The sequence below is a fragment of the Choloepus didactylus genome, chromosome 2 (assembly GCF_015220235.1).
Source record: "Choloepus didactylus isolate mChoDid1 chromosome 2, mChoDid1.pri, whole genome shotgun sequence".
Classification (NCBI taxonomy): Eukaryota; Metazoa; Chordata; class Mammalia; order Pilosa; family Megalonychidae; genus Choloepus; species Choloepus didactylus.
In genome coordinates this window covers 223,441,932-223,468,235 of record NC_051308.1, presented here as the reverse complement: position 1 = coordinate 223,468,235, position 26,304 = coordinate 223,441,932, and the positions used below count along the sequence as shown (strand labels likewise).

The window sequence follows — 26,304 nt, the reverse complement described above, 5'->3', positions numbered from 1 at the left end:
AGGGGGCGCTCAGTCTGCAGTGGAATGAGCTGGCCACGGGCTTCCGGTGCTTCATCAGATATTCAGTGCACTCTTCTGTTGTCCTGGGGGACCTCAAAATGAAGATAACACTCCCTGCACCCTCAGGGAGCTCCCAGACTTGGAGGGAGACAGGAAAGTTGTGGTGGTGGGAGTAGAGAAAGGAAGGACTCAGCTGTGGGCACACAGAACCTCCGTGCCAGCCATGCCCAGACCTCCCGGGAGCCCACATTTCCCTCAGTGCGATGATGAGATGAGCAAGCCCATGGGGGCTGGCGGGTGGCATCTGATCAGAGGGCCCAGCATGGGCCAAGCAGACGGTCACTGCTGTGCCCGGCGGGGAAGGAGGGCTTGGCGGGCTGTGTGGCCTCTGGCCGCCTTCCCTGCCAAATGGGCATTTGGCTGACCCTCGAAAGACAGGTGGGATTTGGGCAATTAGAGAAGGAAATGGGGCCTTCCAGCTGGAGAAGTGGTAGGCACGGGGTCTCGGGAGTCAGGCATCCTGAGTTCCCAATCCTGTCCTTGCTTCTCATTTGCCTTGTAACCTTGGGTGAGTGACTTGCCTCTCTGAGGCTGAGATTCTTTTCCTTTCGAAGGGTAACGGAGCCCACCTCTCTGGGCCAACCGAAGAGAGAAGGTGATGTGTGTGAAATAAAGCACCCGACAGAGTTTGTGGCACAATATATGTGCTTAATGCTTGTTTATTTTTATTCATTTCAGGCAGAAAGGGGGGTTGGGTGAGGGTTTTAGGAGCAGCAGTGTGCACAGTGGGTTCAGGGTGAGCTCCACCGGATCCCTGCAGTACTCTGGGTGAACTTGGAATCCTCAGGCACCCTGGGACTCCATTCACCCACCCTCCCTTCCTGGTGGGGTGGACTGGGCATCCCAGACCCCCTTCCCCCGACTGCCTCCAGACTGGACCCCTTTGAAGTGCCTGCAGGTCTATTTTGAGAGCTGAGCGTCCCCCCCCCTCCCCTCCTCTCTTCCTGTTTATGAAACCCTGATCCCTCCCAGATCCCTCATGCTCCCCTGGCTGGAGCTCAGGCAGGATGTGACTGTGGACTTCAGGGAGCCTTGGGCAGCCTCAGGTGTTGGGGGAGGACTTCCCTTGGCCCACCCTCCCAGCACCTGGGGCCCTGGGTCTGGCCTCTGACCTGGCATCCTGCCCAGTAGAGACCCAGCTAAACCAGGGAGACGTTCTGTTTACAATGCCCCTTTGTCTCCGTGACCCAGTTTGCTTCTAGAAACAACCTTCTGAGGGTGGGGCATGTCGTTTTTACCTTCGTTTTACAGAGAAGAAAACCGAGACTCAGACAGGGAAAGATTGGCCTGGGAGCACTTTAACTAGTGAGTGGCCAGTTCTTCTTGACTTTCCACCCTCTACTCCTGGCCTCGAAACTCGTGCCCACGCCTGTCTCTCTGCCTGGAAGGCTTCCTTCCTCCTTTCGGCCTGGCCAAACCCTGCTCATCCGCAGGACCCAGCTCTGAGTTGCCACCACTGGGCACCCACAGCATCTGCTCGCAGTTCTGTCGCAGGACAGCTGTGTTTTACTATCATGTCTGCCTTAGCTCTGCACCTCCTGGCCTGGGACAGTAGGGGGTCAGTCGCTGTGAGTGACATCCAGAGGAGAAACAGGCTGGCTGTCCTTGTGGGGAGGGCAACAATGGAATGCTTAAGAGTGGGGGCTTTGGATTTTGATTTTGCTCTTAGCTTTGCACCTTTCTAGCCATGTGGCCTTGGGCAGGTCACTTTCTAAGTCTAGCTTCCTCATCTTTGAAATGGGATGGCAGTCCCTCCCTTGGAGCTAAGATGCAGGATCTTAGCCCCAGTGCCAGTGCCAAGCACAGGGCCTGGCAGAATCCCCATCGGCAAAGGTTAAAGGAAAGAATGGCCACGTGCAAAACATGCTCAATAAAAATAGGAGGTACAGTTCTCATTGGCACTCCATGCCAGTCCTGGCCTAGTGCCTGCGACCAGCTCTCCCTTCAAGGGTGCCCGGGAACTGCAAACCTCTCCTCACCTGCCCAGAGGCATGCTGGGAGTTGCATCTGGGGACATCTGTCCCACCAGAGGGGGTTAGCACCTGGGAGGCCCTGCAGATGCTGCTAGCTGGGGAAGGGGCTGTTGGTGTCTGTTGTGGGGGATTGGGAGGTGGGCTTGGGCTACAGCTGGAGGAGGGAGGCCCAGGGTGGGGACCAGGCGACCAGGGGCCAGGCTAGAGGACTCTGGGCTTCTCTCCCAGCTACCATGTGGGAGGAAGTAAATAAAGAGGAAGTGTCTCTGGGGGGAGAGGGGGCAGGGACCAAGGGGATGTGGGCTGGTGCCTGTCCTCCTGCCACTAGAGGCCCCACAGTCTCTCCACACACCCTTCTGCACAGGCAGTTCTGAGACTGTTTCCTTCCTGTACCCTGCTGGCCACAGCATTTGTTCCTCTGCTTCTGGGAGAACGGGGGGTGGGTGCCGAGCTGGCAGAGGCCCTTCCTGCTGCTGCGCCAGGGAGCTTTGGGGTTCCCAGGGCTGCCCCGGCCTCCAGGAAGGGGGCCTGAGGAAGCTGGGGTGCAGTGAGAGGCCTTGGTTTCAGGGAGGCATCTTTCACAACGCCTGGCGTCACCCATCAGAGACTGTTCTCCCGTGAGAGCAGGGCAGGGGAAGTCCATGTGTACTGCAGGCGTGTATTTCCACAGAGGCGAGTCTGTGGAAATGGTTTCCGACTGTCGGCCTGAGTGTGTGTGTGTGTGCATGTCAGTTCCTGTGGCTGTGCTGGTGTGAGGGATGAGGGGGGGCCACATGGAAAGGGGCTGGGCCTTGTCCAGCCCTCCCCCGTAGACCCCTGCCCCTCGGCCCCGTCCTCTGTGCCGGGCTGTTCAGTGGGACTTCTGCCCCCTCTCCCATCTGAGGCCCTGGACTGGCAAGCTTCTGCAGGGCAGGACTGAGAATGCAGAGCCTTGGAGCCACGGAGGGCTGGGTGCTGGGGCACCTCCTCGGAGCCCTGACATTTAGGGTGGGCCCAGCGTGGGAAGGTCACTGAGGGGGCAGGAGTGTCTTAAGGAGCTGAACTGTCTAAGCTCTGGGCTGGGGCAGTCAGGCTGCGGCTTTGCTGACTTCTGTCTCCCCTTCCCTCAGGGCCCCTCCAGTTGGGTGTTTGCGGGTGCTGGGAAGCCCACGGTGTCACCGCCTCATCACCGTGTGACTTCCGTCTGTGTTCCTGTCTCCCCTCCTTAGGGTCAGAGGAGATGGGGAGGGGCACACTCCTGGGTCCTCCCTGGGGTCATGGGCTTGGGGTCTGTGGTGTCCCCTCCTCAACAGTGGAGACTGACCCATCTTCTGTCCCTCCTCCCTGCAGAGGGGGAAGTGAGAAGGAGGGGGCCCAGGGACCCTGCCTTCTGGGCTGGGAAGGCTGAAAAAGCAGAAGTAAGGGGACTAACCAGGCCCTCTGGCCACCGGCTTGAGCCCCACCATGCAGACCACGGCAGATTTCCCCAGGGTTGGGGGAGACTTGGTCCCCTGTCCCAGGAAGGTGAGCGGAGAAGAGGCCTGCCTCTAGGGATGTCTGTCACCAAGACTCTTGGCAAGAGAGTCGGTTTGGGGGGTGTGGGTGCCTCTGTCCCCTGGGGTTTCCGCGTAGCTGCCTCTGTCCCCAGGGACTGTTTTCCGTCAGAGGCAGCTGACAGATGAGGTGGAGGCTCAGTTCTCAGGGTGGGGTGGGCAGAGCTTGCAGTGTGGTCTTGCCCCCACCACCGCCCCAGCCTATCGCTGGGTCAGGCTTGCTGCCTGTTTGCATCCAGGGGCCCGATTAGCCTGCAGTTTTTTTGTGGCTGTTATATCACTCCTCCCTTCTGTCAGGGAGGTCCCCTGAGGATGGGACTGTGTCTCTGAGGGTCAAGACCTAGAGTGGGAAGTCCCCAGACTGACCCTAAACTGAAGGAGTGGGCAGCCTTGGGTGGGCAGGAAGTGGCTCCGGCTGACTTACCTGCCCACCCTTTCCTGGCACTTGAGGCCTGCTGATCCCAGGCCAGGCAGTAACCAGGGGAGGGACTTGAGTTTTGCTGCCTCTGCCACTGGCTTGCTTTGAGCTTGGGTGAGTCACCGTCCTTCTCTGGGCCTCAGTTTCCTGTTCTCAAAATGGGGATGTTTTTGATTAGAGTCAAAGCCATCAGACTGCACTCAGAAGATGGCCCCCTCAGCCCACCGTCTTAGTCCTGGGCTCCCCTCAGGTCCTGGCAGGGGAAGAAAATCCTAGGGAAATAGAGGACCTCAGAGATGTCTCTGCCACAAATACTGGGTTATTTTCCTGAGTCCTTGGGATTTGAAGGTCATGTCCCCTCATCCCTCCTCCTACCCCAGGCAGACCAGCAAGAACCCAGAGCTCTGACGTCCCCTTTCCAGGGGATCCCTGCCCTGTGCCTGTCTTCACCTGTTGGGTACATGATATTGGTCTGTCTCTGCCTGTTGGGTTCCTTCCCCCGTCTGTCTCTGCTTGTTGAAGATGTGTTCTCTCCTGCCTCTGCTAGATACATGTCCCCACCCAGCTCTACCTGTTGGGTATCTGTCCTCGTCTGCCTCTGCCAGTTGGATGCGTCCTCCTCCTGGGTGCCTGCCTCTGCCACTTGGATGTCTCTTTGTACCTGCCTCCATGTGTTAGGTGCCTGTCCCTACCCAACCCAGAGTACTTACCTACTTCTTGGCAGCTGGGTTGGCATGAGGCCCCCAGGGAGGCTGGGGCAGGGCGGGCCTGAGGGCAGCCCTCAGGCTTTGGGGTGAGGGGGAAAGAGAGGAAGGGAAGGTGGTGAGGGTGTCAGCCTGGAGCTGGGAAACCACAGGCCCTGAGTGATTGGCGGTCCTGGGCCGGGCCCAGCCCCCGCCATCACCCTGCACATCCGCCTTGGGCCCGGCCACCTCCGCGGCACCCCGGGTCTCTGCCTGCTCCTGCCATGGTGCCGCGGCCCTGCGGGGCGGATGGAGCAGGATCCCAAGCCGCCCCGTCTGCGGCTCTGGGCCCTGCTCCCCTGGCTGCCCAGGAAGCAGCGGCCCAGGATCAGCCAGACCTCTCTGCCCGCCCCGGGCCCTGGCTCTGGCCCCCCGCAGGACTCGGTGAGTGTGCCCAGATGTCTGGCCCTGGCCCGGCTGTGGCCCTTGGAGCAGGCACCTGGGCAGCCAGTTCGGCCTGAGTTGGCTTCGGGCTCTCTTGGCCCTAGCCTGGCCCTGCCGGGTGACTGGACCCCTGCCCAGATTTGCTTCCTAGGGAGGTGAGGAGGCACTTCAGAGCTCTAGAGTGATACCAGAGGACTGGAAGGAAAGCACAAGGGTCCGAGGACAGCCAGGGCCTGGCAAGCGGTTTCTAATAGGCTTGTACGAGGGAAGTTTGAAAGGGTGGGCATGGAGTCTCTGGCTTAGCTCCCACCCGCCCTAGCCTGGCACTTTCTGGGTTGGTGGGGAAGTCCCAGGTGACTACTAGTCAGAGGGATCACTCCATCCCATCACAAGCAGGAGCAAAAACCCTGCTTCCTATTGTGGCAAAACCAAAAACCTTTGCAGCAGGGAGAAGGGACCATTCAGGGTGGACCTGGAGGTCTTGGGGCCTCAGCCAGAACCTGGGGTTCTGGAGACACCCTCCTGGCTCTGCCTGGGCATCCCTTTGCGCCTGAGCCAGCACCATGGTGGTTTGATCCTCTCTGGTCTTTGAAGCCCTTTTGGGGTTGGTAAACCCAGAGGCCTTCGGGGTAGTGGCCTGGTCAGGCCTGCAGGGCCCTGTCTACTGAGGTCCAGTGGGAATGGTCCTAGACTCGGGGGACAATACCTGAGTGGGGCTGTCCATGCCCACCAGCTCTGTCCCTCTGTCAGGATGAGGGCGTCCTCAAGGAGATCTCCATCACTCACCACGTCAAGGCTGGCTCTGAGAAGGCTGACCCATCCCATTTTGAACTCCTCAAGGTTCTGGGCCAGGGATCCTTTGGCAAAGTGAGTCCTGAGCCCCCTGCTGGGAGGGCAGCATTGGTCATGTCAGAGGAGGGGGAGTGAGGGGTTACCTTGGGGCTCAAGGAATCAGGGGGCAAGGGTTGATGGGTCTGGGGCAGGGTGAGAGGTCACTGTGGAGCCTGGGGAGGGCAGAATGTCATCTGGGGGCCCAGGGAAGTTAGAGGTCAGCCTGGGACCTGGAGGGAGGGAGCTGACAGTCTCATCACCTTCCACCCCAATCCCGCTGCCTTCTCAGGTCTTCCTGGTGCGAAAGGTCACCCGGCCTGACAGTGGACACCTATACGCCATGAAGGTGCTGAAGAAGGCAACACTGAAAGGTGAGTGAGCAGCTCCTTGTGTGAACCTGGGTTGGGGCCAGGGTTGAGGGAGACAGCCTAGACCTCAAGGGCCTCGGATGTGATGGGGAAGGGAGCTCTATCCTCAGGAGCACCCAGTCTGTGAGAGGAGAAAAGGGAAACAGGCCTGCTCTCAGCCCCTCCTGCCCCCCCACACCTGATGGGGAAGGCAGGGCCTGTTCAGAAGAAAAGATACCAGGGCATCCCCACCCACTTCTTGCAGCCAAGTGCCAAATGTCATTGACCAGGATGGAAGGTGAATGTCTGGAAGGAGGCAAATGCAGTGTGTTTGTGGTGGGGTGGGGAACCTCAAATATCCAGCATCAGGTTGGTGGGGTGGGGGCATTCTAACTGTCAGCAGGTTGCTTCATGATGCAAGAGTCTGGGGGAGACCTCTCTGGCCTCCTAGCTCAGGGTGGAGAAGGATGTGAGAAAAGAGGCAGAGAGCCCAGGGAAACATCGGAGCCAGGCAAGAGAGGGTGAGGTCGAAGCAGGGCCATGGAGATGTACGGCAGGGAGGTTTGGAAGGGAGCCCCCAGCCAAGGTCTAGAATTCTGGGGACCTCCAAAGGGGGTGAGGATGGTTGGGAGCGGGCTTCAGGCTGGACGCTGACTCTGATTGGCCTGGGAACCAATCAGCCACGGACCAGGTGGAATCAGAGCCTGGTCCTGGCTGAGTGGGGGGAGATGGGGACAGTAGGAGGTGGTGGCCTGCAGTTCGTTATGGGTCATGTGGCCCTCAAAGAGCTATCTGTGGGGCGATAGTAGCTTTGGTTCCTCAGCGCCAGTCGGGGTGGGAGTCATTCCCCGGCGGGGATGGTGAGAGCCACAGAGGATAGAGAGAGATGAAAAGACTTGGTGCCTACCCATGAAGGCCTTCCAGGCCCGGGAGGGTGAGGCTAATCAGACCCTGGCAGTGGGGTGCAGTCAGGGCTGTGACACCTGGGTGGCTGTCCAAGGGGCTGGGGTTGCCCGGAGGAGGGTGGGCTGTGGCTCGGGGAGGGAAGGCTCAGAGTTCAGGGGGTGCACTATGGTGTAGCTATTTGAGCTATGCCTGGAAGGATGGGTTAGGAGTTTTCCAAACAGAAAATGGTAGAGGAAGGTCACCTGGAAGGAGGAAAACACTGAGCAAAGGTGGAGACTCAGGAAAATGCAAGTACTATATTTGGGAACAGTGTTTAGAATAGTTAACTCCAGCCTGGTCCCTGCCATATCTAGTGAATGGAGGGGAAATGTGCCCCAATCACTCTAGGAGCCCAGAAGGCCCCAGTGCAGCTTGGGACATTAAGGAATGCTTTCTGGAGGAGGTGAGGCCTGATGTGAGTCAAAGAAGGAGACTGCGTCAGTGGTTCCCAAACCTGCTGGTGATCAGAATTGCCTGGGCACTTTTATTCTTAAATTCCCATTTTAAGTTTCCTCATTGCTAAAGCAAATACCATGCAATGGGTTGGCTTGAACAATGGAAATGTATTAGCTCATGGTTTTGAGGCTAGGAGATGTCCAAATCAAGATGTCATCGAGGTGACGCTTTCTTCCCAAAGAGGGGCGTTCTGGGGCTGGATGCCAGTGATCCTTGGTCCTGGGCTCCTGTCACCTGACAATGCACATAGCAACCTCTCCTGGCCTTTCCCTTCTCTTTTGGGTTCCAATGATTTTGGTTCCTGGCTGTTCCCTCTGGCTTTTTTTTCTCTCTCAGGGACCTTCCCTATAAAGCCTTTAGTAGTAGGATTCAGACCCATCCTGGCCACATCCTATCTGAAGTAACCTCATCAAAAGGTCCTATTTACCAGGGTTCATACCCACAGGAATGGATTAAGTTTAAGAATGTGTTTTTTCTGGGGTATATTGCTCCAAACCACCACAATGCCCAAACCCATGAATTCAAATTTTAGGACCAGGGAATCTGCATTTCTAACCAGCTCTCCAGGTGACTGTTTGCCTCAGCCTCCAGGCTGGACTTTGGGATTTTTTATGCCAGATGAAGAGGAGGCTGGTAAAGGCATCTTGGGGGAGCCCCAGAGACAAAGGCTGGGGGTCTAAGAAAGCAGGGCACAGGGAAAAATACAAGTTGCTCAGATCGGCTGGATTGAATGGCCCTTGGTGGTGGGAGACAGGGAAGAGAGATGGACAAGGAGCCAAGGGGTCAGGGAGCAGGCCAAGGAGCCAGAAACAGACTGGGAAAGAAGGAAGAAACCTAAAAATTGAGGATCCCAAAGCCCTCGGGGAGGCAGGCCTGGGGAGTTCAGGCCTGGAGGAACAAATGGAAAAGAAGGTCCCATTCTTAGCCAGGGTTTGGGAAGTGGCTGGTCTTTGTGAGGGACCCTGGGTGACCGCCTTTCCCCTTGGCCAGTGCGTGACCGCGTCCGGACCAAGATGGAGAGAGACATCCTGGCTGACGTAAACCACCCATTTGTGGTGAAGCTGCACTACGGTGAGACCACAGACCTTACCTGAGCTCCCACCCTATCTGCTAGCCTTCACCCTTGCCCTTGGGCAGCTGCCTCCCCTGTACCTTGTCCCACCTCCCACAGGCAGGCCAAGGGAGCCCGGGGCGGCGTGGGGGTGGAGAGCCCAGGACCCCGCTGGCTCTACCATTGTCCTTTCCCCTCTCCCCAGCCTTCCAGACCGAGGGCAAGCTCTATCTTATTCTGGACTTCCTACGTGGTGGGGACCTGTTCACTCGGCTCTCTAAGGAGGTGAGCTGAGTCCCTTTGCTGGAGGACCCCAAGATGGAGGTGGGGGGTCAATGGGGCCTCCTCTCTCAGGGCTCTGCCAAACACATGCCCCATTTGGCCTGGACCTGGGATTACCAGGCTTGCCTAGCAGCCCCTGACTCCGGAAACATCACCCATGTAGGGTCAGAGGCCACACCCTGACAAAGCCTCTGAGAGTTCCCCTAAGGTGGGCAGAGGAGGGTCAGGCCCTGGATTCTGATGCCACCCTGATTCCAGGGAGCTAAGGGTGACTGTCATCTCTCCACCTGCGTTTTTCCAGGGCTGCCCTGGGCAGGGCCGTGAAGACAGAGGAGAAGCCCAGATCCATCCAGAGAGCTAGAAACGTTGACGTTTTTGTCCCACTTGTTAGCCAAAAGGATTTTGAAATGATATAAAAGGATTTGAGCCAGATATAAACATGGGAGCATTCATACAACTCCAACTTTAAATAGAACCAAACTTTTTTTTTAATTTTTAATTTTTATTTTCATGTTTGAGTAGGTAATACTATTACATGATTCAAAAGAAAAATATTCATCAAGAAGTCTTGCTCCCACCCGTCCCCTCTGCCTCCCATAGGTAAACATTTTTATTGGTTTCTTAACCTTGCCATGTTTCACAAACAAATCTGATGTGTTCTGAATTCCCTGACCCTACTTTCTTCCATAAAAAGTATCATCCAGTATACACTGTTCTATAGTTTGCTTTTTTCATTTGCCAGTGTATCTTGGCAATCCTTCCATGTGAGAACATGGAGAAACTCCTTGTTCTGGTTTGTGGCTGCATAGCGTTCCATTATGTAGAGGAGAGATGGTTTATTCCAGTCTTCTGCTGGACCTTTGGGCTGTTGCCAAACAATTTTGTGATTCCAAACAGTGTCACAATGAGTGACTTGTGTATTAGTCATTTCATATTTCAAATCTCCTATAAAAAGAGGAGAGAATATGGCAGGTGGACCCTCAGGAGCCAGGGGGTCTCAGCTGAAGCTCCCTCCCGCTGGTTGCAGGTCATGTTCACGGAGGAGGATGTGAAGTTCTACCTGGCCGAGCTGGCTTTGGGCCTGGACCACCTGCACAGCCTGGGCATCATTTACAGAGACCTCAAGCCCGAGAAGTGAGCGGAGCCGCCAGCCCCGCCCCAGCCTCCCGGAGGGGTGTAGAGGCAGGCCCTGGGGCCACACTAACGGAGGTGGGGGTGGCCCTTCCCAAGAAGGTCCCGTTCTCTTGGGCTGTCGTGGGGCGGGGTGGTAGCGGCTGCAGGCTCCTCTCTGTCACAGGGCTGCATGTCCCCAGTGCTGCCGTCTCTGGTGCTGGCCCTATCCGTGCAGGCGCATTGCCTGCCTTGTTTGCATCTGTTTTGCCAGTGCAGCATCTGAAATGCACATCAATGATCACTCCTTTGGTTAGATTGGCCCCCTAGAATTTTTCTCAACATCTAAGTACGCTTGAGTGGTAACTTGGGAGCCAGGGGCAAATGGTGAAATGGAATAAGATCTTGCTTTGGAGTTAGGCAAACCTGAATTCAAATCCTGTCTGTGTTCTCTACTAGCTCTGTGACTATGGGGAGTTACCTAATTGCCCTGAGCCTTAGTTTCCCTATTATTAAAATGAGGTCCGTCCTTCCTTCCTTCCTTCCTTCCATCCTCCCTCCCTCCCTCCCTCCCTTCCTTCCTTCCTTCCTTCCGCTATCTTTTCACACTGTGAAGTAGATCTTGTTTCAGAGGACACACCAAGGCTTTCTTACCATCAATCCGATCAGGCCTTGCAAATCTATGGGCCATGGAGAAACCTCTGTAGTCGTCCCTGCTGATGCTTTCTGTCTGTTCGGGATTAAATTTGGATGCCTTTTTTTCCTCCAAGGGAAAGAAAGGGAGGGGGCATGAGAGTACCTACCTCACATGGTTGTTTCAAGGATTAGCAAACAAGGCAGGCAACATGTCTGCACGGCGGGGCCTGGCACTGGTAATGGCGGCATTTGTGATTACGCAGACCCATGATGGAGGTGAGCCTGCTGCCACCCGCCCCACCCACTCCTTCATCAGACAGATCTGGGGGCAGTGGTCTTCTCTGGGCTGGGCCCAACCTTCACCCCACCCCACCATGGTGTCACTAGAACCCCCTGAGGGGCCTCAGCTTGGGGTAACTGACTTCCATCTCTCCATTACAGCATCCTTCTGGATGAGGAGGGCCACATCAAACTCACTGGTGAGCAGAGGGTGCCTGCACCCTCGGTCCTCAGGGTGGAGGGCAGAGGGGGCTGCTGACGGGTCTTGGAGGAGTGCAGGGGGCTTGTCCCTCCTGAGAGGCGGGGCCAGATCCAGGGAAGTGGTCAAAGCCCAGGTCCCAGCCTTGGAACGCCCTGGGTTTGAATCTCAGCTCCCTGCTTTGCTGCCTGTGTGACCTTGGGCCAGTAGCCTGACCTCTCTGGGCCTCAACCCCCTCCTGAGTATTATGGGCGTCATGCCCTCAGCCTCCGGGTTAGGGGGCTTGGATGTCTGAGGGGTGACACAAGGAAGGCAGTGATCCCTGAAGATGTGTCCTCTTGCCCTCCTGGCCGCAGATTTTGGCTTGAGCAAGGAGGCCATTGACCATGAGAAGAAGGCCTACTCCTTCTGCGGGACGGTGGAGTACATGGCCCCCGAGGTCGTCAACCGCCAGGGCCACACCCACAGTGCTGACTGGTGGTCCTACGGGGTGTTGATGGTGAGCACCCAGATGTGGGTGAAGGATCCAGCTCAGGCCTTAGGCCTCAGTTTCCCCATCTGTACAGTGAGGGGTTGATGGTCTCTAAGTTTCTCCCAGCTCCTCCCACAGCCAAACTGGCCCCATTCTCTACACAGATGCAGTCTCCTTCCTGGAAAGGATCCCAGGCTTGGCCCCACCTGGGGTGTCCCTAGCCCAGGAACCGTCCTCTCCCCAGCCTGGGGCCCTTGGTGTTGCTCCTGATGGTCTGGGGTGGGCTTGGACCCCCAACAGGCCAGCAAGGGTCCCGGGAATGGGTCTGAGTGGCCTGGATGGGAGGAGGCAGGGGGAGTGGGAGATGGGAACCAGAGCCTGAATGGACGCTTGTCTTCTGCAGTTTGAGATGCTGACGGGCTCCCTGCCCTTCCAGGGGAAGGACCGGAAGGAGACCATGACACTGATTCTGAAGTAAGCACTGTCTCTCTCACACCTCAGGGCCGTCCCCACTGGCCCAGTTTGAGGCCAGGGTCATACCCTGTCCCAGCCTCACATTCCACCATTAGTGAGACCCTCCTCTGGGTTAAGCATTGTGCTTTCCAAGTCTCCCTTTTATCTCTACCAGGGCCCGTGGGAGGGGATCCCTGAAGTCTTTGAGAGGTGACTTAATGGGTGGCTTGTCTGGACTAAGCGAGAAACTAGATCTGGACCGAGAGGAGGAGGGGAGACGGGGCCTCCGGGGTGGGGCTCAGCCCTTATGAGACCTGGGGGCTGTTGTTGCAGGGCAAAGCTAGGCATGCCCCAGTTTCTGAGCTCGGAAGCCCAGAGCCTCCTGCGGGCCTTGTTCAAGCGGAATCCTGCCAACCGACTCGGTAAGTGGCCCCCAGCTCAGGGGAGGGGACGTGGCAGTGGGGAGCAGGGTACAGTTGCAGCCTAGGCCACGGGGCCACGTCTGGGGCTGAAAGGGACCGTTGTCTTTTGTGTGGGCAGACAATGTCGCCAGCCACTCTGCTGTCTGGCTCCGTGTGTGGTGGCGGTGGGGTGACCTGTGTGTAGGGGGAAGGCAGGAACTGAGTCATCCCCACTCCCCCTGGGGACAAGGACAGAGATTCCCACACAGTTCCTCCTCCACGGCTGCTGGTGCAAGAGACAGAGCGTGAGCTTAGAAGTCAGAAATCCCAGTCCTGCCCCAGGTCCCACCTCCTGGGGCACAGCAGGCCCTCCCTAAATATTTGTCGAGAGAAAGAATGCCATATATGAGCGAGTGACCCAAGGCAGGTATCTTCACCTTTCTGAGCCCCAGCCTCCTTGTCTGAATGGAAGACAATGATCCCAAGCTCTCAGGCTCTGTTGACTGAATGAAGTTACATGTATGTGCCTAGCATGTAGTAGGTGCTTAATATGTGCAGCTCCCTTAGATCCTGGGTTCACTTGGACTGTGACCGGTCTGGTTGGGCCCATTCCAAGCCTTTGGGCTCAGATGGAGCAAGAGTCTGTCAAATGGTTGGAAAGGGCAATGGGATAAGAGCAAAAGAGATGAGGCCTGAATTGGGGAGGGGGTTCAGGGGCCCAGTGGAGATCTTGGAACAAGTCCGGCCTTTGTTCAGGCTGTGTGGCTTTGGATAAGTTGCCTAACCTCTCTGAGCCTGCCTTCTCCTTTCAGTACACTGGAGCTTGATCTTAAGGAACTCCAAAAAGCAGATAATGCTGAGTGGGCATTAGCTGAGTGGGGCCGATGGCTAGGTGGATTTGGAGGCAGGGGGAGCCCTTCCTGCCTCTCTGCTCCTGGTGGGCTGCTCTGGTGGCTCAACCCAGACCCTGTGGGGCCACTCGGCAGGCAGGCCAGGTGTCTGGGGTTGGGCTGTCCCGTAAGAGGCCCTTCATCTGGACTCTTCCAGGCTCTGGCCCTGATGGGGCAGAGGAAATCAAGCGGCACGTCTTCTATTCAACCATTGACTGGAATGTGAGTGTGTCCGTCTGTTCCAGGGCCCCAGCTGGGACTTTGACTGGGTCAACCTCAGAAAGGGTAGTGGGAGGGGGACCTCTGCTGACCAGGGCATTGGCCGTGGGGGCAGAGGGCGACAGCTGGCCTTGGAGGCAAGGGTGGCCTCCTGGAGGCCTGTGCTCCAGACCTTCCTCCTGTGTGGGGCATGTGGTGGGCTGTTGGGGGACAGGGGGAGCCCGTGGTGACTGGAGAACCTGCCCTGCCTTGCAGAAGCTGTACCGTCGTGAGATCAAGCCACCGTTCAAGCCAGCCGTGGCTCAGCCCGATGACACCTTCTACTTTGACACAGAGTTCACCTCCCGCACGCCCAGGGGTGCGTCCGTCGTTTGGGTTTGTTTGTCTTGGGCTGGTATAGGAGGGAAGCAGGGAGCCTGGGCACCTTGGGACACAGAGCTGGTCAGGGACTCCGGCGGGCCCAGGTGTGTGGGCAGGTGGGTGCGCTTCTGCCCTGTGGGACTCTCTTTGTTACTGTCTCACTCTGCCTGACTCTCCCACTCCAGGGCTCTGTGGGCCTCTTTGTGTCTGGGTGAGGGGGTGGGAGTAGGTGGGTGGTTGAGGCCACAACAGAAAAGTCAGGACCCTGCCCTGGGCATCTTTCAGCCCACTGGGAAGACCAGACACATCAGGCTCACACTCTCATCAGGGCTAAAGAATCTGACCCTGCAAAACTGCACGGTGGGGGTAGTCTGGGGGTGCAGAGGAGATGGCACCCACAGGTCAGGGGCATGTGTGGGGATGGCTTTGGTTGGTGTGAGGGCTGGGCCTCGGTGTGGCTCATCTGAAACATGGGCACAGCCGCAGATCCACTCATTCCCTGACACTGCTGCGAGAAGCTGAGGATGGAGCTTCTGGGAAGGAGCTTGCTAGAGCCTAACTTTCAGTAAAATGTTAGAGATAGTGTTAGTACTGGGAGGGGTAGGTTTTAACAGAGGGGGGTGCTTTTTTTGCTGCAGCTTGCATATCTCTGATGACAGAGAGCTCAGCACTTCTCCAAGCAGTCTGTTCCATCTTTACTCAGTCCTCCAACAAATAAGTACTAGGCGGCTATTGTGTGCCAGGTGTTGGGGGAATGATGGAGCACACAACAGACCCAGGCCCTGCCATGGATGGCACAGGCTGTAGTAGAGGGATAGACCTAGAAACAGCTCCTGGGCAGCCTGACGAGCGCAGCTTAATAGGTGCAAAGGAGCCGAGGAGCAGCTTCAGGCTCAGAGAATGTGGAAGCCGAGCTTGAAGAATGGACAAGGAGAGGATCACCCAGTTAGAGGGAACAGCATATGTGGTGGCTCAGAGACTCCTGTAAGGAGCTGAGAAGCCCAGTGTGGCTGAGCTGTGGGGCGGGGGGGAGAGGCTGGCAGGGGCTGGGTCACAGACCTCAATCTCCAGGCCGAGGAGTTGGACTTTCTCCTAAGCACAGAGGGGTGCATTTGAAGGGTGCACACAGGGTGGCAAAGTGGTCAGATTTGTGGTCGAAACCACCCCCCTGGCTGCTGCACACAGGCTGGATCTGAAGGGGCAGACCTGGGACAGGGAGGCCGGGAGAAGATGGCCAGCAAAAGAGGAAGTGGCTTGACCTGGGCTGGAGGCCAGGCGTTGGAGTCTTTCATGGTCCTGGTGCATCAGGACTGCACTAGTCTAAGCACACATTGTACAGATGGGCTAACTAAGGTCTGGGCTGCATGGGCCCTGCCCAGGGCCCCACCACAGCCTGTTACCACGGCAGTCCTCGAAGCCCATGGTTCCCCTTTGCCGGGTACCTCCTCAGGCGTGCTTCCTGCCCCTACAGACTCCCCGGGGATCCCCCCCAGCGCTGGCGCCCATCAGCTGTTCCGTGGCTTCAGCTTTGTGGCCACCGGTCTGATGGAGGAGGACGGCAAGCCTCGGGCCACGCAGGCACCGCTGCACTCAGTTGTACAGGTGAGGGAGCAGGGGACCGCTGCCCAGTGGGCCCTGTCCACCTAGAAGCCACAAGGCAGAATGACTGCAAACAGAGGCTCTGGAGTTGGACAAAGCTTTGATGCCACCATGAGCCCATAGGTCCTCTCACTGCCTGAGCCTCGGTTTCCCCATTTGTAAAACGAGGGTGATGGTACCCACCTCACCTGGTGGTCCTGAAGATTAAATGACAGTGTGAATATAAAGTTCTCAGAACAGGGCCAGGGACATTGGAGGATCAGGATAAATGCCAGGTGGTTCCCAAGGTGGTGTGGCAAGGGTGTCAGGGGGCTTGTGTCTCCTCACGCTTGTCCCCCATTTGCACATTTGCACTGCTTCATGGGAAATTCAGGGTTGAGAGGCAAGAAGGTCAATTATAGAGCCTGTTGCCTGGGTTCAGAGCCCTTTGGGTCCCAGTGCCTTAGTTTCCTCATCTGTAAAATGGGGTAATGATAGAGCCTTTTTGCGAAGTGTTGTGAGGCTTACGTGAGTTAATGTCAAGTTAGGGTTCTGGTATACTTTATTTTCCAAACTGGGACGTCTTTGTCCAGGGCGAATGTTAAACTGGACTGGATGCCGGAACAACAGGTGTAAACCAGGGCTGTCCAAGGCAAACGGGGACATGTGGTCACCTGTGCAAAGTGCTTAGCACAGTGCCTTACCACCCGAGGCAGCACGTGTGCATTTGCTATGCTCAGTGCCTCAGAACCTCGAGACAGCCCATGAGGGGCTGGGACCCCCTGGAAAGGCCCAGTAAGCAGCAGAGCTGGAACCCAGCTCAGGGATCCCATGTCCCTCCCAGGCCTGGCCGGGCCCTCAGAACCACAGACCTCTGGTGAGGAGGGGAGGGGGGGAGGGGAGCGCGGCCCTGTTGCCCCCACTCCCCACCCCCTGTGACCACAGTCTCCAACACAGGCTGGCTGGGAGCCAGCCAGTCTGTCCATCGTGCAGTGCAAAAAAAACAAGGCCCCGAGAGGGGCAGGGTCGCCCCACCAACGCTCAACCCCAGGCCTCCTGGGGCTGTCTTGTTGTGCCAAGGCCTTGGGTGCTGGGGGGCGACCCCTGGCATTGTGGAGCAGGGGGTCAGCCCACCTCTTGGGTCTCCTGCAGCAACTTCACGGGAAGAACCTGGTGTTCAGTGACGGCTACATGGTAAAGGAGACAATCGGCGTGGGCTCCTACTCTGTGTGCAAGCGCTGTGTCCACAAGGCCACCAACATGGAGTATGCCGTCAAGGTGGGCCTCTCCGCCGTGTTTTGGCTGAGGCTGCTGGACTGGGGGAGGAGGAGGGTTGGTGTCCGAGGCTCTGTGGAGAGGGGACAGGTGTGCAGCTGAGACCCTCCGGGCTCTGCCACGCGGACTCTGGCAGGGAGGGACTCACGTCTCTCTCCCTGGCACTGCCACATGCACCCTCTTCCCTCAGGTCATTGACAAGAGCAAGCGGGACCCCTCAGAGGAGATTGAGATTCTTCTGCGATATGGGCAGCACCCCAATATCATCACCTTGAAAGATGTGAGTGGGGGTCCTTGAGACTGGGGTGGGATTGGGGCACTTAGTCCTCTAGGGTTTGTCTGGGGGCTGCCACTCCTTGGGCCTCTGATCCCCTTCCCATTGTTCATGGGGAGGGGACGCAGACCCGTGGTCCCCCCAGTGTGGCTGCCCCCCAAAGTCCAGACTTGGGTTTTCTCTGAGATCTCTCCTGCCCCTCGGGGGCCAGGGCTAGTGCCAGCGTCCTCCCGTCCAGGCAGGACAGGGCCCGAAGAGGTGAAGCCCCTCCTGGGGCCACCGAAGCACATAGCGGAACATACACCCAAGGCTCCAGCATCCTGGGCCAGATCCTTCTTCCCTGGCCTGATAAGCTGGTGGCCCAGGGCCTGACAGTGAAGTCCCCGGCAGGTGTATGATGATGGCAAACACGTGTATCTGGTAACGGAGCTGATGAGGGGCGGGGAGCTGCTGGACAAGATCCTGAGGCAGAAATTCTTCTCAGAACGGGAGGCCAGCTTCGTCCTGTACACCATCGGCAAGACCGTGGAGTATCTGCACTCACAGGGGGTAAGTCTAGGGTAGCGGCCATGGGGGGTGGGGGTGGGCTGCCAAGGGCCATACCACCAGCAGAGCGTAAGAACCATGGGCTGGCCCAGGTAGTGGCAGCCTTTAACCAGCCAGAGGGGATACTCAGGATGGTAGGCAGCTGGGTGGACGGATGCATGTTAAGAAGAAAGGGAGGGACAGAGAAATGAAACCAAGTTACAAAAAAGGTCCGTTTATTAAGTTCCTAATATGGCCAGGCGCCATGCTAAGTTCTGTCCCTACGTTAGTTATCTCACCTGATGCTCTCAACAATCCTACCAGGTAGGTGCTATTGTTGGTCCCACTTTTCAGGTAAGAGTGAGGCTCAGAGATGTGAGATCACTTGCCCAAGGTCACACAGCCAGGGAGGGATGGAGCCAGAATGCCAGGTGTGGGGTGGTTTCTGAGCCAGAGAGCATCGGGGTCACTGTGGGGCTTCAGAGAGATAAATGGGGCTGCGGGTTCAGCTGCTAGGACAGAGGAAGTGAATGCAGAAGGCGGTGCCGCTGGAGACGCAGCAGCTGCTGCAGGAGACGGGTGGGTGCAAGTGGCAGAACTTGACCTTCATTATTATGGAAGGAAGGCGTGTGCCAGAGGAGCCTGGGCCAAGGCTGGTGGAGCTGAGGGGCAGTAGAGATGCTCTTTATGGTGTATTAAAGCCACAGACAGTGGCCTTAGGGTGAGTTTCTCTCTGCAAGAGGTGATATTTTAGGGTGCTTCTAATCAGACACAGCGGCAGTTAAAAATGCAGGGTCTGGAATCCGACAGTTTGGTCCGAGTCCTTCCTTCTTCGCTTACTGCGTGTGAGGTTCGGGAAGCCACTTCACCTCTCCCAGGCTTTTCTCATCTCCTGCTAAGAGCTGCCACCCCAAGAGTGGTTAAGAGGGTGAAGTCAGGGGCTGTGCCTGGGAAAGCATCAGGCCCAGTGCAGGCTCCCAGTAGATGCCACATAAACATTAGAGAGAAATAGGACCAGACCATTGCCCTGTCTTTTTTTTTTTTAATTAGTTTTTTATTATAAAAATTTCAAACATATAAAAACCATGAAGAATAGTATAATGAACCCCAGATTCAAAAACCGTCACGATTTTTGCCACACTTGCTTTGTCTGTCCTTCTCTTTCTTTCTGCCTTTCTTTTTTTCCATTCTTTCCTTTTCCTCCCTCCCTCCTTCCCTTCCTTTCACTTTCTTTTTATTGTGTTTTGTCATTGAAGTATCATTCCCAACTTTCTTTTTTCCCTTCAAAATAAATAGTTTAATTTCATTTTTATCTGAAAAAAAAAAGTTTAAAGTGAAATGACAAGCACTTTGACATGTCAGCAGGTGTCATTTTTTTTTTAAATGGTATTACACTTTATTCCCAACTTTTTATTGAGGAAAAAGTTCAAACCTACAGAAAAGTTACAAGAATAGTACTGTGGAAACCATTTACCTTCTGGATTCACCAAATTTTAAGTCTGCCACATTTGCTCTCTCGTTTTCTCTCTCTCTCTCTCTCGCTCTCTGTCCGTCTCGCTTTATATATACATATATAGGTTTTTGCTGATGCATTTGAAAAGAAGTTGCAGACAACATGATGTTTGCTCCATAACTACCTATAACTAAAGTATTTTAAGGTGTTTCCCAGACCTCACATTATCTTACTCCTATGTCTATAACTCTAGAAAGGTGAACATTTTCTTTCATAACAACTAACAATATTAGCAATGACTTACTTTCACATACAGGCAAGTCCGTAGACAGATTTCCCGTTCTGTCCTTTCAAAGTGTCTTTTTACAGTTGGTTGATTGGAGTAAGGATCCTTGCAAGGGATTCGGTTGTAATATCCTCACATCTCTCTCTTTTTAACTGAGGTGAAATTTGCATACAGTGAATTAATAGTTCAGTGAGTTCTGCTAAATGTGTGCCTCTGTCTTGAGACCCCCCGCCCTTGTTTTATGCCACCTACTTGGAGAGATTCGTTGTTCTATGGAATGTTCCACATTCTAAATTCATCTGCTTCCTTGTGGCATCGTTTGTTTTTCCATTGCCTATAATTTTGTAGCTAACTGCAAGTTGTTCTAGAGTCTTGAGTAAATTCAGTTTCACCGTTTTTGATGGGTTGAGTTTCAAAAACACCTCAGGTCACACCCCATCAGCAAGCTCGCAGGGCCACATTGCCCCCCAGTAGAGAGGTCAGGTGGTGACAGTCTGATCCCACTGTAAAGATCACCATCAACCTGTCATCTAATAGTTTCATTCTTCAAGGATCTTTGCCTGAAACAATTATTTCATTAGGGCTTGCAAAATGGCAATGTCTGATTGTTTAATTTTTTTTTAGAAAAAAAAAGTAAAGAACTTTACCTTATAACCAGAGCTTCAGTTTGGTTACAACATGTACTTCTAATGATCATGTTTGGAGTGGCTTTGGTTTTTGAGATGACCAGTGCAGATGGACTTGTATTTAAATACATCCAGGTTAGAAAGTAAATGTGTTTCCTCATCCTACTTTGTTCTCAAGTGAGTACTAGTTATAGTTACTCCCGGGAAGGTTTAGAAGACAGAGCTGGAATCTCTCAGTTACTAGTGGATCACCTGAGGCTCAAAGCAGAGAAGAACTTTCTAGAATAGGGGCTGCCTCCGTAGTTAATGAGCCCCCTCCAGAGGCTCCGAGTGTGGACAGCCACTTGGTGGGCATGTTGTTGGAGGAACTTTTCTCCTTCCCAAAACCAGCTGTCCATGGGTCTCCGAAGTTTCTGGCCCTTTTCAGGGAACAAATGAAGAGATGCTTCTCGTTGAAGTATCTGGAGGGAGAGTCTCTGGGCTGATTCGGCATTGGCAGTAGCTGTGGTCTAGAAGCTGGGAATCCCATGGGAGATGGGGGATGAGGGGTGGAAGGGTGACACCTTATCTTTTTATTCACATATCACAGAAACAACAAAGTGCACAGATCATGGGGTGCAAATCAATTTTCAAAAAGTGAATGTACCTATGTAACCGCATCCGTATCAGGAAATTAAGCATTTCCAGTGCCCCCAAAGCCCCTCATTCTCCTTCCAGTCCTCCCTTCCCCCAAGGGTAACCATTCTAAGTTGACTTCTTGATAGCTTGGATTAGTTTTGCCCGTTTTTGAATTTTATATAAACGTACTCTTTTTTTTTGTCTGGCTTCTTACCATCATCTCTGAGATTCATCATGTTATTGTGCGTGGCAGCAGTTCATTCATTCTCATTGCTAGATGGTATTCTACTGTATGAACAAACCACAATGCAATTGTCCGTTCTGCTGTCCAGTTCATGACTATTATGACTGCCATTGCTGTTACGTTTTAGTTATTTTCTTTTGGTGAACATTTGTACGTTTTTATGTTGGGTGTATGTCTTGGAGTGGAATTGCTAGATCACAGTATATGCATATGTTTTTCTTTTGTAGATATTGCCGAACAGTTTTCCAAAGTGTTTTTAACCATTTACACTCCCACCAGAAGTGTATGAGTGTCCAATATTGGCTAACACTTGGTGTTTTCTCATCTTTGTAATTATAGTCATTCTGGTGGGTGTGGAGTGGTATGTCGCTGTGGTTTTAAATTGCATTTCCCTGGTGGACTAATGGAGTTGAGCACCTTTTCATGTGTTCATTGGCCATTTAGATAGTCTCCTCTCTGAAATACCTATTTAAGTCTTTTTGTCCATTTCTTAATTGTATTGTTTACCTTTTTCTTATTATTTTGCAGGAGTTCTTTATTGAATACATGGAGCCCTTTTAAGTTCCCAGCCCCTTTCAGGTTGTTTCTTTTAAGGTCTCTGTTGTGCCAGAGAGAGCCTGAGAACAGCCCTGGAGTCGGTGGGATCAGTGGAGGATTGACCTCATGCTTTGGCTTCTCTGTTTAACCAGATAATTCACATTGAACACCTTCACCTCTTCTGGGGGGTCACAGGCTCCCAAATGCACGTCTTCTGAGGCTGCTGAGGTTGGTGCTGCCAGCAGCTAGCACCATATAGCCCTTGCCACAGCCAGGCAGGCTTCTACGCGCTTTACGTATTCATCACACCAGTAAACCTGTAAGAAAGTACTATCATTATTCCCATTTTATAAGCGAGGGAACTGAGGCTCTGGGAACTTGAGTAATTTGCCTGAAGTCCCACAGCTAGTCTGGGCCCAGAGTCTGTGCTCCTGTGCTTGTGATCAGATGCTGCTGTGGACAAGAGTGAATTTCTTGCCTTCTGATTTTTAGTTGCTTCTTAACAAGCAGCTGCCGTGTATTAACATCCACAGTGGGGTTCAGCCACAGGCTCTTCTGAGGTTACTGTGACAACAGCTGCCGTTTCCCCAGCCCTGTGCTGAACATTCCTCTTGCACTAACTCTTATGCTCTTGCCTACGTCCCTGGGGCTGAGCACTGTGATTAGCCCAGTTTTACAGATGGGAAAAATTCTAGATGGCTAGAGAGGTTAAGCGACATGCCCAAGATCACAGGGCTACTGATGGTGAAGCCAGGATTCCTACCTTGGCCTGCCTGACTCCACACCTGAAATCCCAACTCTGCCAGAAGTCACAAATCGTGACTCAGTGGCTGCATTTGACTTGCAGACATACTTTGCACTGAACCTGAGGTCCTACATGGTGACTATCAGCTGGAGCTAAATTGTGCCTGCCCTCTTTAAGCTGGGCACACACTGTTGGCTTGTGGTTCCTGCTCTGACTCACTTCACTGATTCCTCGCCAGCCTGTTGTATGTCTTAATGCAGTGAGATGTGAAAATATACTTCCCCCTCCTCCCCCACCCCAAACACACCTGTTGTGCAGATAACAGAATCACCTGTGGAGCTCTTTCAAGCTGTGCTTACCTTCCCCTGCCCCCATCCCTAATATTCCGATACCTGCCATGGTTAACCGCAGTTACCTGTGGGAGCTTATGGTTTCCCAAAGTGTTGTCTGTGCCACGTAAACTGGAAAGACCATGGAATTAAGGTCAGAACTGGGTTCAAGTCTTGCCTCTGCCTCTGACTAGCCAGGAGGAAGCCACTTCTTCTCTCAGCACCTCAGTTTCTTTCTCTCTCCATAATCCCTGCCCTGCCCACATACTGAGGGGTAATGGGCAGTCCCAATGTGATCGTGGCCAGCAAAGCACTTTGTAAACCAGGGAGATCACGGTGCAGGGTCGTCAGTGTTCTCAGCCAGGCTGAGCAACCTTGACCTCTGGGAAACTTGGTTGGGCCCTCTGCATTTCTGGGGGTCTGGGCTAGTGCTCTGAGCCGTGCGATTGTATTACGAAGGAGAGAGCCCAAGTGGCTGGACAGATGCTGCTCAGGAAGGGACTTCTCCAGGGCTGGGAAACAATTCCCAGGTTGTCACTGAGACCACCCTCCTCATTTCCCTGGAGGTTGGCTAGGCCTTGTCTGCCTCCAGTCTGCCAGTCCCCTGGGCAATTGCTGGAGGGCTTGAGGCTCCACTGGGGCTATGAAAGGACCATCTCTGTAAAGTCAACTAGCTTTATGGTCTGTGAGACTCAACTAATCGAACCCTAAGGGTCTCTATGTATTCCAGAAGTATAATGCATTCATTCATTGCACAAATATTCACTTAGTACTTGCTCTGTGCTAGGCCCTACACTGAGAGCCCAAGTTGAACAGATGTTCCATAGACAGATAAGGTTATGCCCAAGGGAGTCCCCAGGGGCCTCAGCTCCAGGGGATTCGTAGGATGGTGGAGCTGAAATGGATGGCCAAGGCTCCTGCACCAAGCTGGGGGCTTTGGGATTTATCCTGAAGGCAGTAGGGAGCCATTGAAGACTTCTGAGCAGGGAGTGATGCGATTTAAGTCTTTCAGTCACTTAGGTAAGAAATAATGCTCCCTGAGCTCAGGTGGCAGTGGGTTTGATGCTGGCAAAGTGGGAGCAGAAGAGATGGGACTTGGAGCTGGTGGACTGAGATGGGAGAGGAGGCGGACTGAGGACAGTGCCCAGGGAGGCAGCTTTAGCTCATGAGAGGAGGAGCAGGAGGGCAGGACGTGGTGGGCTAGAGGCCTGAGGGACATCCGGCGGTTGCTATCTGGCGGGCAGCTGGATGGGTGAGCCTGGACTCAAGAAAGGTCGGGACTAGGGTCAGCGATCTTGAGGTGTTAAAAATTGGGTGTTGGGTGATAGAACTGTGCCTGGGCAGGACGGAAGAGGAGAGTGGTTCAGCCTCCTCAGCTTACAGGTGAGCAGACGGGTCCAGAGGAAAGTCATCTGCGTTTAAGGCCCCAGCAATACGTGGCATTCATTCATTCAACAAACACTGAGCACCCACTGTGGGCTAGGGGCGGTTTTGAGTGTTGGGAAACAGCAGTAAGCAAAACACTCACGGAATTTACATTCCAGTAGGGGGACTTAGTAAGTATTATGTCACCTGATGGTATTATCAATAAAGATAAAACTAGATAAAGAGACTAAGAAGTACTAGGGGTTGGGTGGCCATTTTGTAAATGAGGAGGGAAGGTCTTACTGATAAGGTGAAACTTGAGCTGGGACCTGAAAGAAGCAAGAGAATGAACTGGGCAGATCTCAGGGAAGAGTCTTACAGGAGGAGGGAACAGCAAATGCACAGACCCCGAGCAGGAGGGTGCTTGGCTTGTCGAAGGAAGAATGAGGAGGCCGGGGTGGCTGAAGCAGAATGAGCTCGGCAGAGTGTGGCAGAAGCCCCCAGAGTGCGAGAGATGTGGGTGAGGGGCAAAGGGGTCAGGCAGGGCCACAAGGACATTGTAAGGGCATTTCCACTCAAGAGGGGCAGCCTTGGAGGTTTGCAAGCCTGGGAGTGACATGATCTGAGTTAAGGCTAATGGGATCACGCTGGCTCCTGGGTAGAGACAGACTGTAGGGGCAAGGACAGAAGCATGGAGACCACTTGGGAGGTAGTTGCAGTCATTCGGGAGACCAGGGTGCGGTCGAGGGGCCGAGAGGGGCTTGAGCCAACTGAGTTTGCTGGTGGACTGATTGAGGAATATGAGAAAGAAGAGGGATCGAGAATGACCTTGGCCTGAGCCACAGGAAGGAAGGGGTTGCCATGAGATAAGACTGGTGAGCAGGTTTGAGGCGGAAAATGGGGAGATCCCTTTGGGACAGGTGAAGTTGGAGTCTCGGCATTTACATAGACTTCAAGTAAGCAGTGCTGGTAGCACACAGGGCCCGTGGTTCATCCCCTTCCCCTCCTTTTGGGTTCTGGATCCTGTCCCTGTCGCCCCACCTTCCTCACTTTCCCATCCTTGGCAGTTGCCCCCGGCCACTAGCAGCCTCTCCACCTTGAGAGCTGACCCAGCCCTCCTTCCCCAGGTGGTGCACAGGGACCTCAAGCCCAGCAACATCCTGTACGTGGACGAGTCTGGGAACCCCGAGTGCCTGCGCATCTGCGACTTCGGCTTCGCCAAGCAGCTGCGGGCCGAGAATGGGCTGCTTATGACCCCTTGCTATACCGCCAACTTCGTGGCTCCCGAGGTGAGTGGCCTGGCCTCCTCAGCTGCCAGAGAAAGGGGGCCTGGCATGGGAGGGAGCCCTCGTGCCCCCTTCCAGAGGCTCCCACACTGATCCAGGACTCAAAGCCCTGTGGCCTTGGCACCCACGGACAACGCAGCCCGTGGCTGGGACCCTTGTCCTACCCCTTTGGGGAGGTACAGGCTTCCGCTGCCCCTCAGACTGACCACTCTCCCCTGCCTCCCTTCAGGTGCTGAAGCGCCAGGGCTACGACGAAGGCTGTGACATCTGGAGCCTGGGCATTCTGCTGTACACCATGCTGGCGGGGTGAGTGCCCGGCTGGCCTGGACTCTCGTCCGCCCCCCACCCCTTCCTCCAGCCCTAGTTTTCAAGCTGGGCTGGTGCTGGTTTGATGGGCGAGACTGAGCCCTGTCTGCAGAGGGGTCTGGGGCTAGGGAGGGACATGGTCCTGCCTTCAGGGAGCTCCACTGTGAGGAGGAAGAGGCTGCCTGGGAAGTGCCCACCCTGCAGGGGCAGGCACAGCCCCTGCTCCCCTACCCCAGCGTGGAGATGGAGGCCAGAGGCTGTGCCCAGACCATGTGGGCTTTTCCCCAGGTATACTCCATTCGCCAACGGGCCCAGTGACACACCAGAGGAAATCCTGACCCGGATCGGCAGTGGGAAGTTCACCCTCACTGGGGGAAATTGGAACACAGTTTCAGAGACAGCCAAGGTGAGTCTGTTAGGCCTGTCCCGGCCTCATTTGGGAGTGGGGAGGCAGCATCCCATCCCAGGGCTTTTTTAGCAGTTGATGAACAGGTGACCTGCAGCCTCATTTCTCCTTCTGGAATGTTCTACAAATCCCTGTAGCCATATTTCTCCAAGTGGAAGGTTCCCAGACAGACCCCCTACTCCCAACCTTGTTTGGATAACTTGGTGATCATTAGCTGGCCCTTCCCACATACTGGGCCCTGCAGGACAGAGGGCTGCATCAATCATGCTCTCTGGCTTGTGGAAACTTGGTGTGGTGGGAGATTCAGGCTTACATGCAAGGAACAGAGATGCTGGGCAGCAGAAGGAGGCACATATATGGGCAGTGGAGGCACAGAACACAGCAACTGACTGTGGGCTTCCTGGAGGAGG

The 26,304-nt window shown here is 54.7% G+C and overlaps 1 protein-coding gene across 6 annotated transcripts in view; it reads left to right on the top strand.

Moving 5' to 3' along the window:
• Positions 1–26,304, top strand: part of RPS6KA1 (ribosomal protein S6 kinase A1) — a 36,372-nt gene that overhangs the window by 8,123 nt on the left and 1,945 nt on the right. Inside the window, exons 1-20 of one of the 6 annotated variants that reach the window (XM_037828060.1) lie at positions 3,511–3,536; positions 4,364–5,110; positions 5,861–5,977; positions 6,231–6,312; positions 8,680–8,760; positions 8,946–9,025; positions 10,050–10,156; positions 11,210–11,247; positions 11,603–11,745; positions 12,122–12,192; positions 12,505–12,593; positions 13,620–13,684; positions 13,937–14,039; positions 15,513–15,643; positions 16,772–16,897; positions 17,085–17,174; positions 17,559–17,717; positions 25,024–25,185; positions 25,412–25,488; positions 25,777–25,894. In XM_037828060.1, coding sequence (XP_037683988.1) covers positions 4,976–5,110; positions 5,861–5,977; positions 6,231–6,312; positions 8,680–8,760; positions 8,946–9,025; positions 10,050–10,156; positions 11,210–11,247; positions 11,603–11,745; positions 12,122–12,192; positions 12,505–12,593; positions 13,620–13,684; positions 13,937–14,039; positions 15,513–15,643; positions 16,772–16,897; positions 17,085–17,174; positions 17,559–17,717; positions 25,024–25,185; positions 25,412–25,488; positions 25,777–25,894 — 1,974 coding nt within the window. In that variant the 5' untranslated portion in view covers positions 3,511–3,536; positions 4,364–4,975. Of the gene's footprint in view, positions 1–2,435; positions 3,537–3,619; positions 4,098–4,144; positions 5,111–5,133; positions 5,369–5,860; positions 5,978–6,230; positions 6,313–8,679; positions 8,761–8,945; positions 9,026–10,049; positions 10,157–11,209; positions 11,248–11,602; positions 11,746–12,121; positions 12,193–12,504; positions 12,594–13,619; positions 13,685–13,936; positions 14,040–15,512; positions 15,644–16,771; positions 16,898–17,084; positions 17,175–17,558; positions 17,718–25,023; positions 25,186–25,411; positions 25,489–25,776; positions 25,895–26,304 lie in introns of those variants that run through there. The other 5 variants (XM_037828063.1, XM_037828065.1, XM_037828061.1 and 2 more) reach the window with 5 other exon arrangements.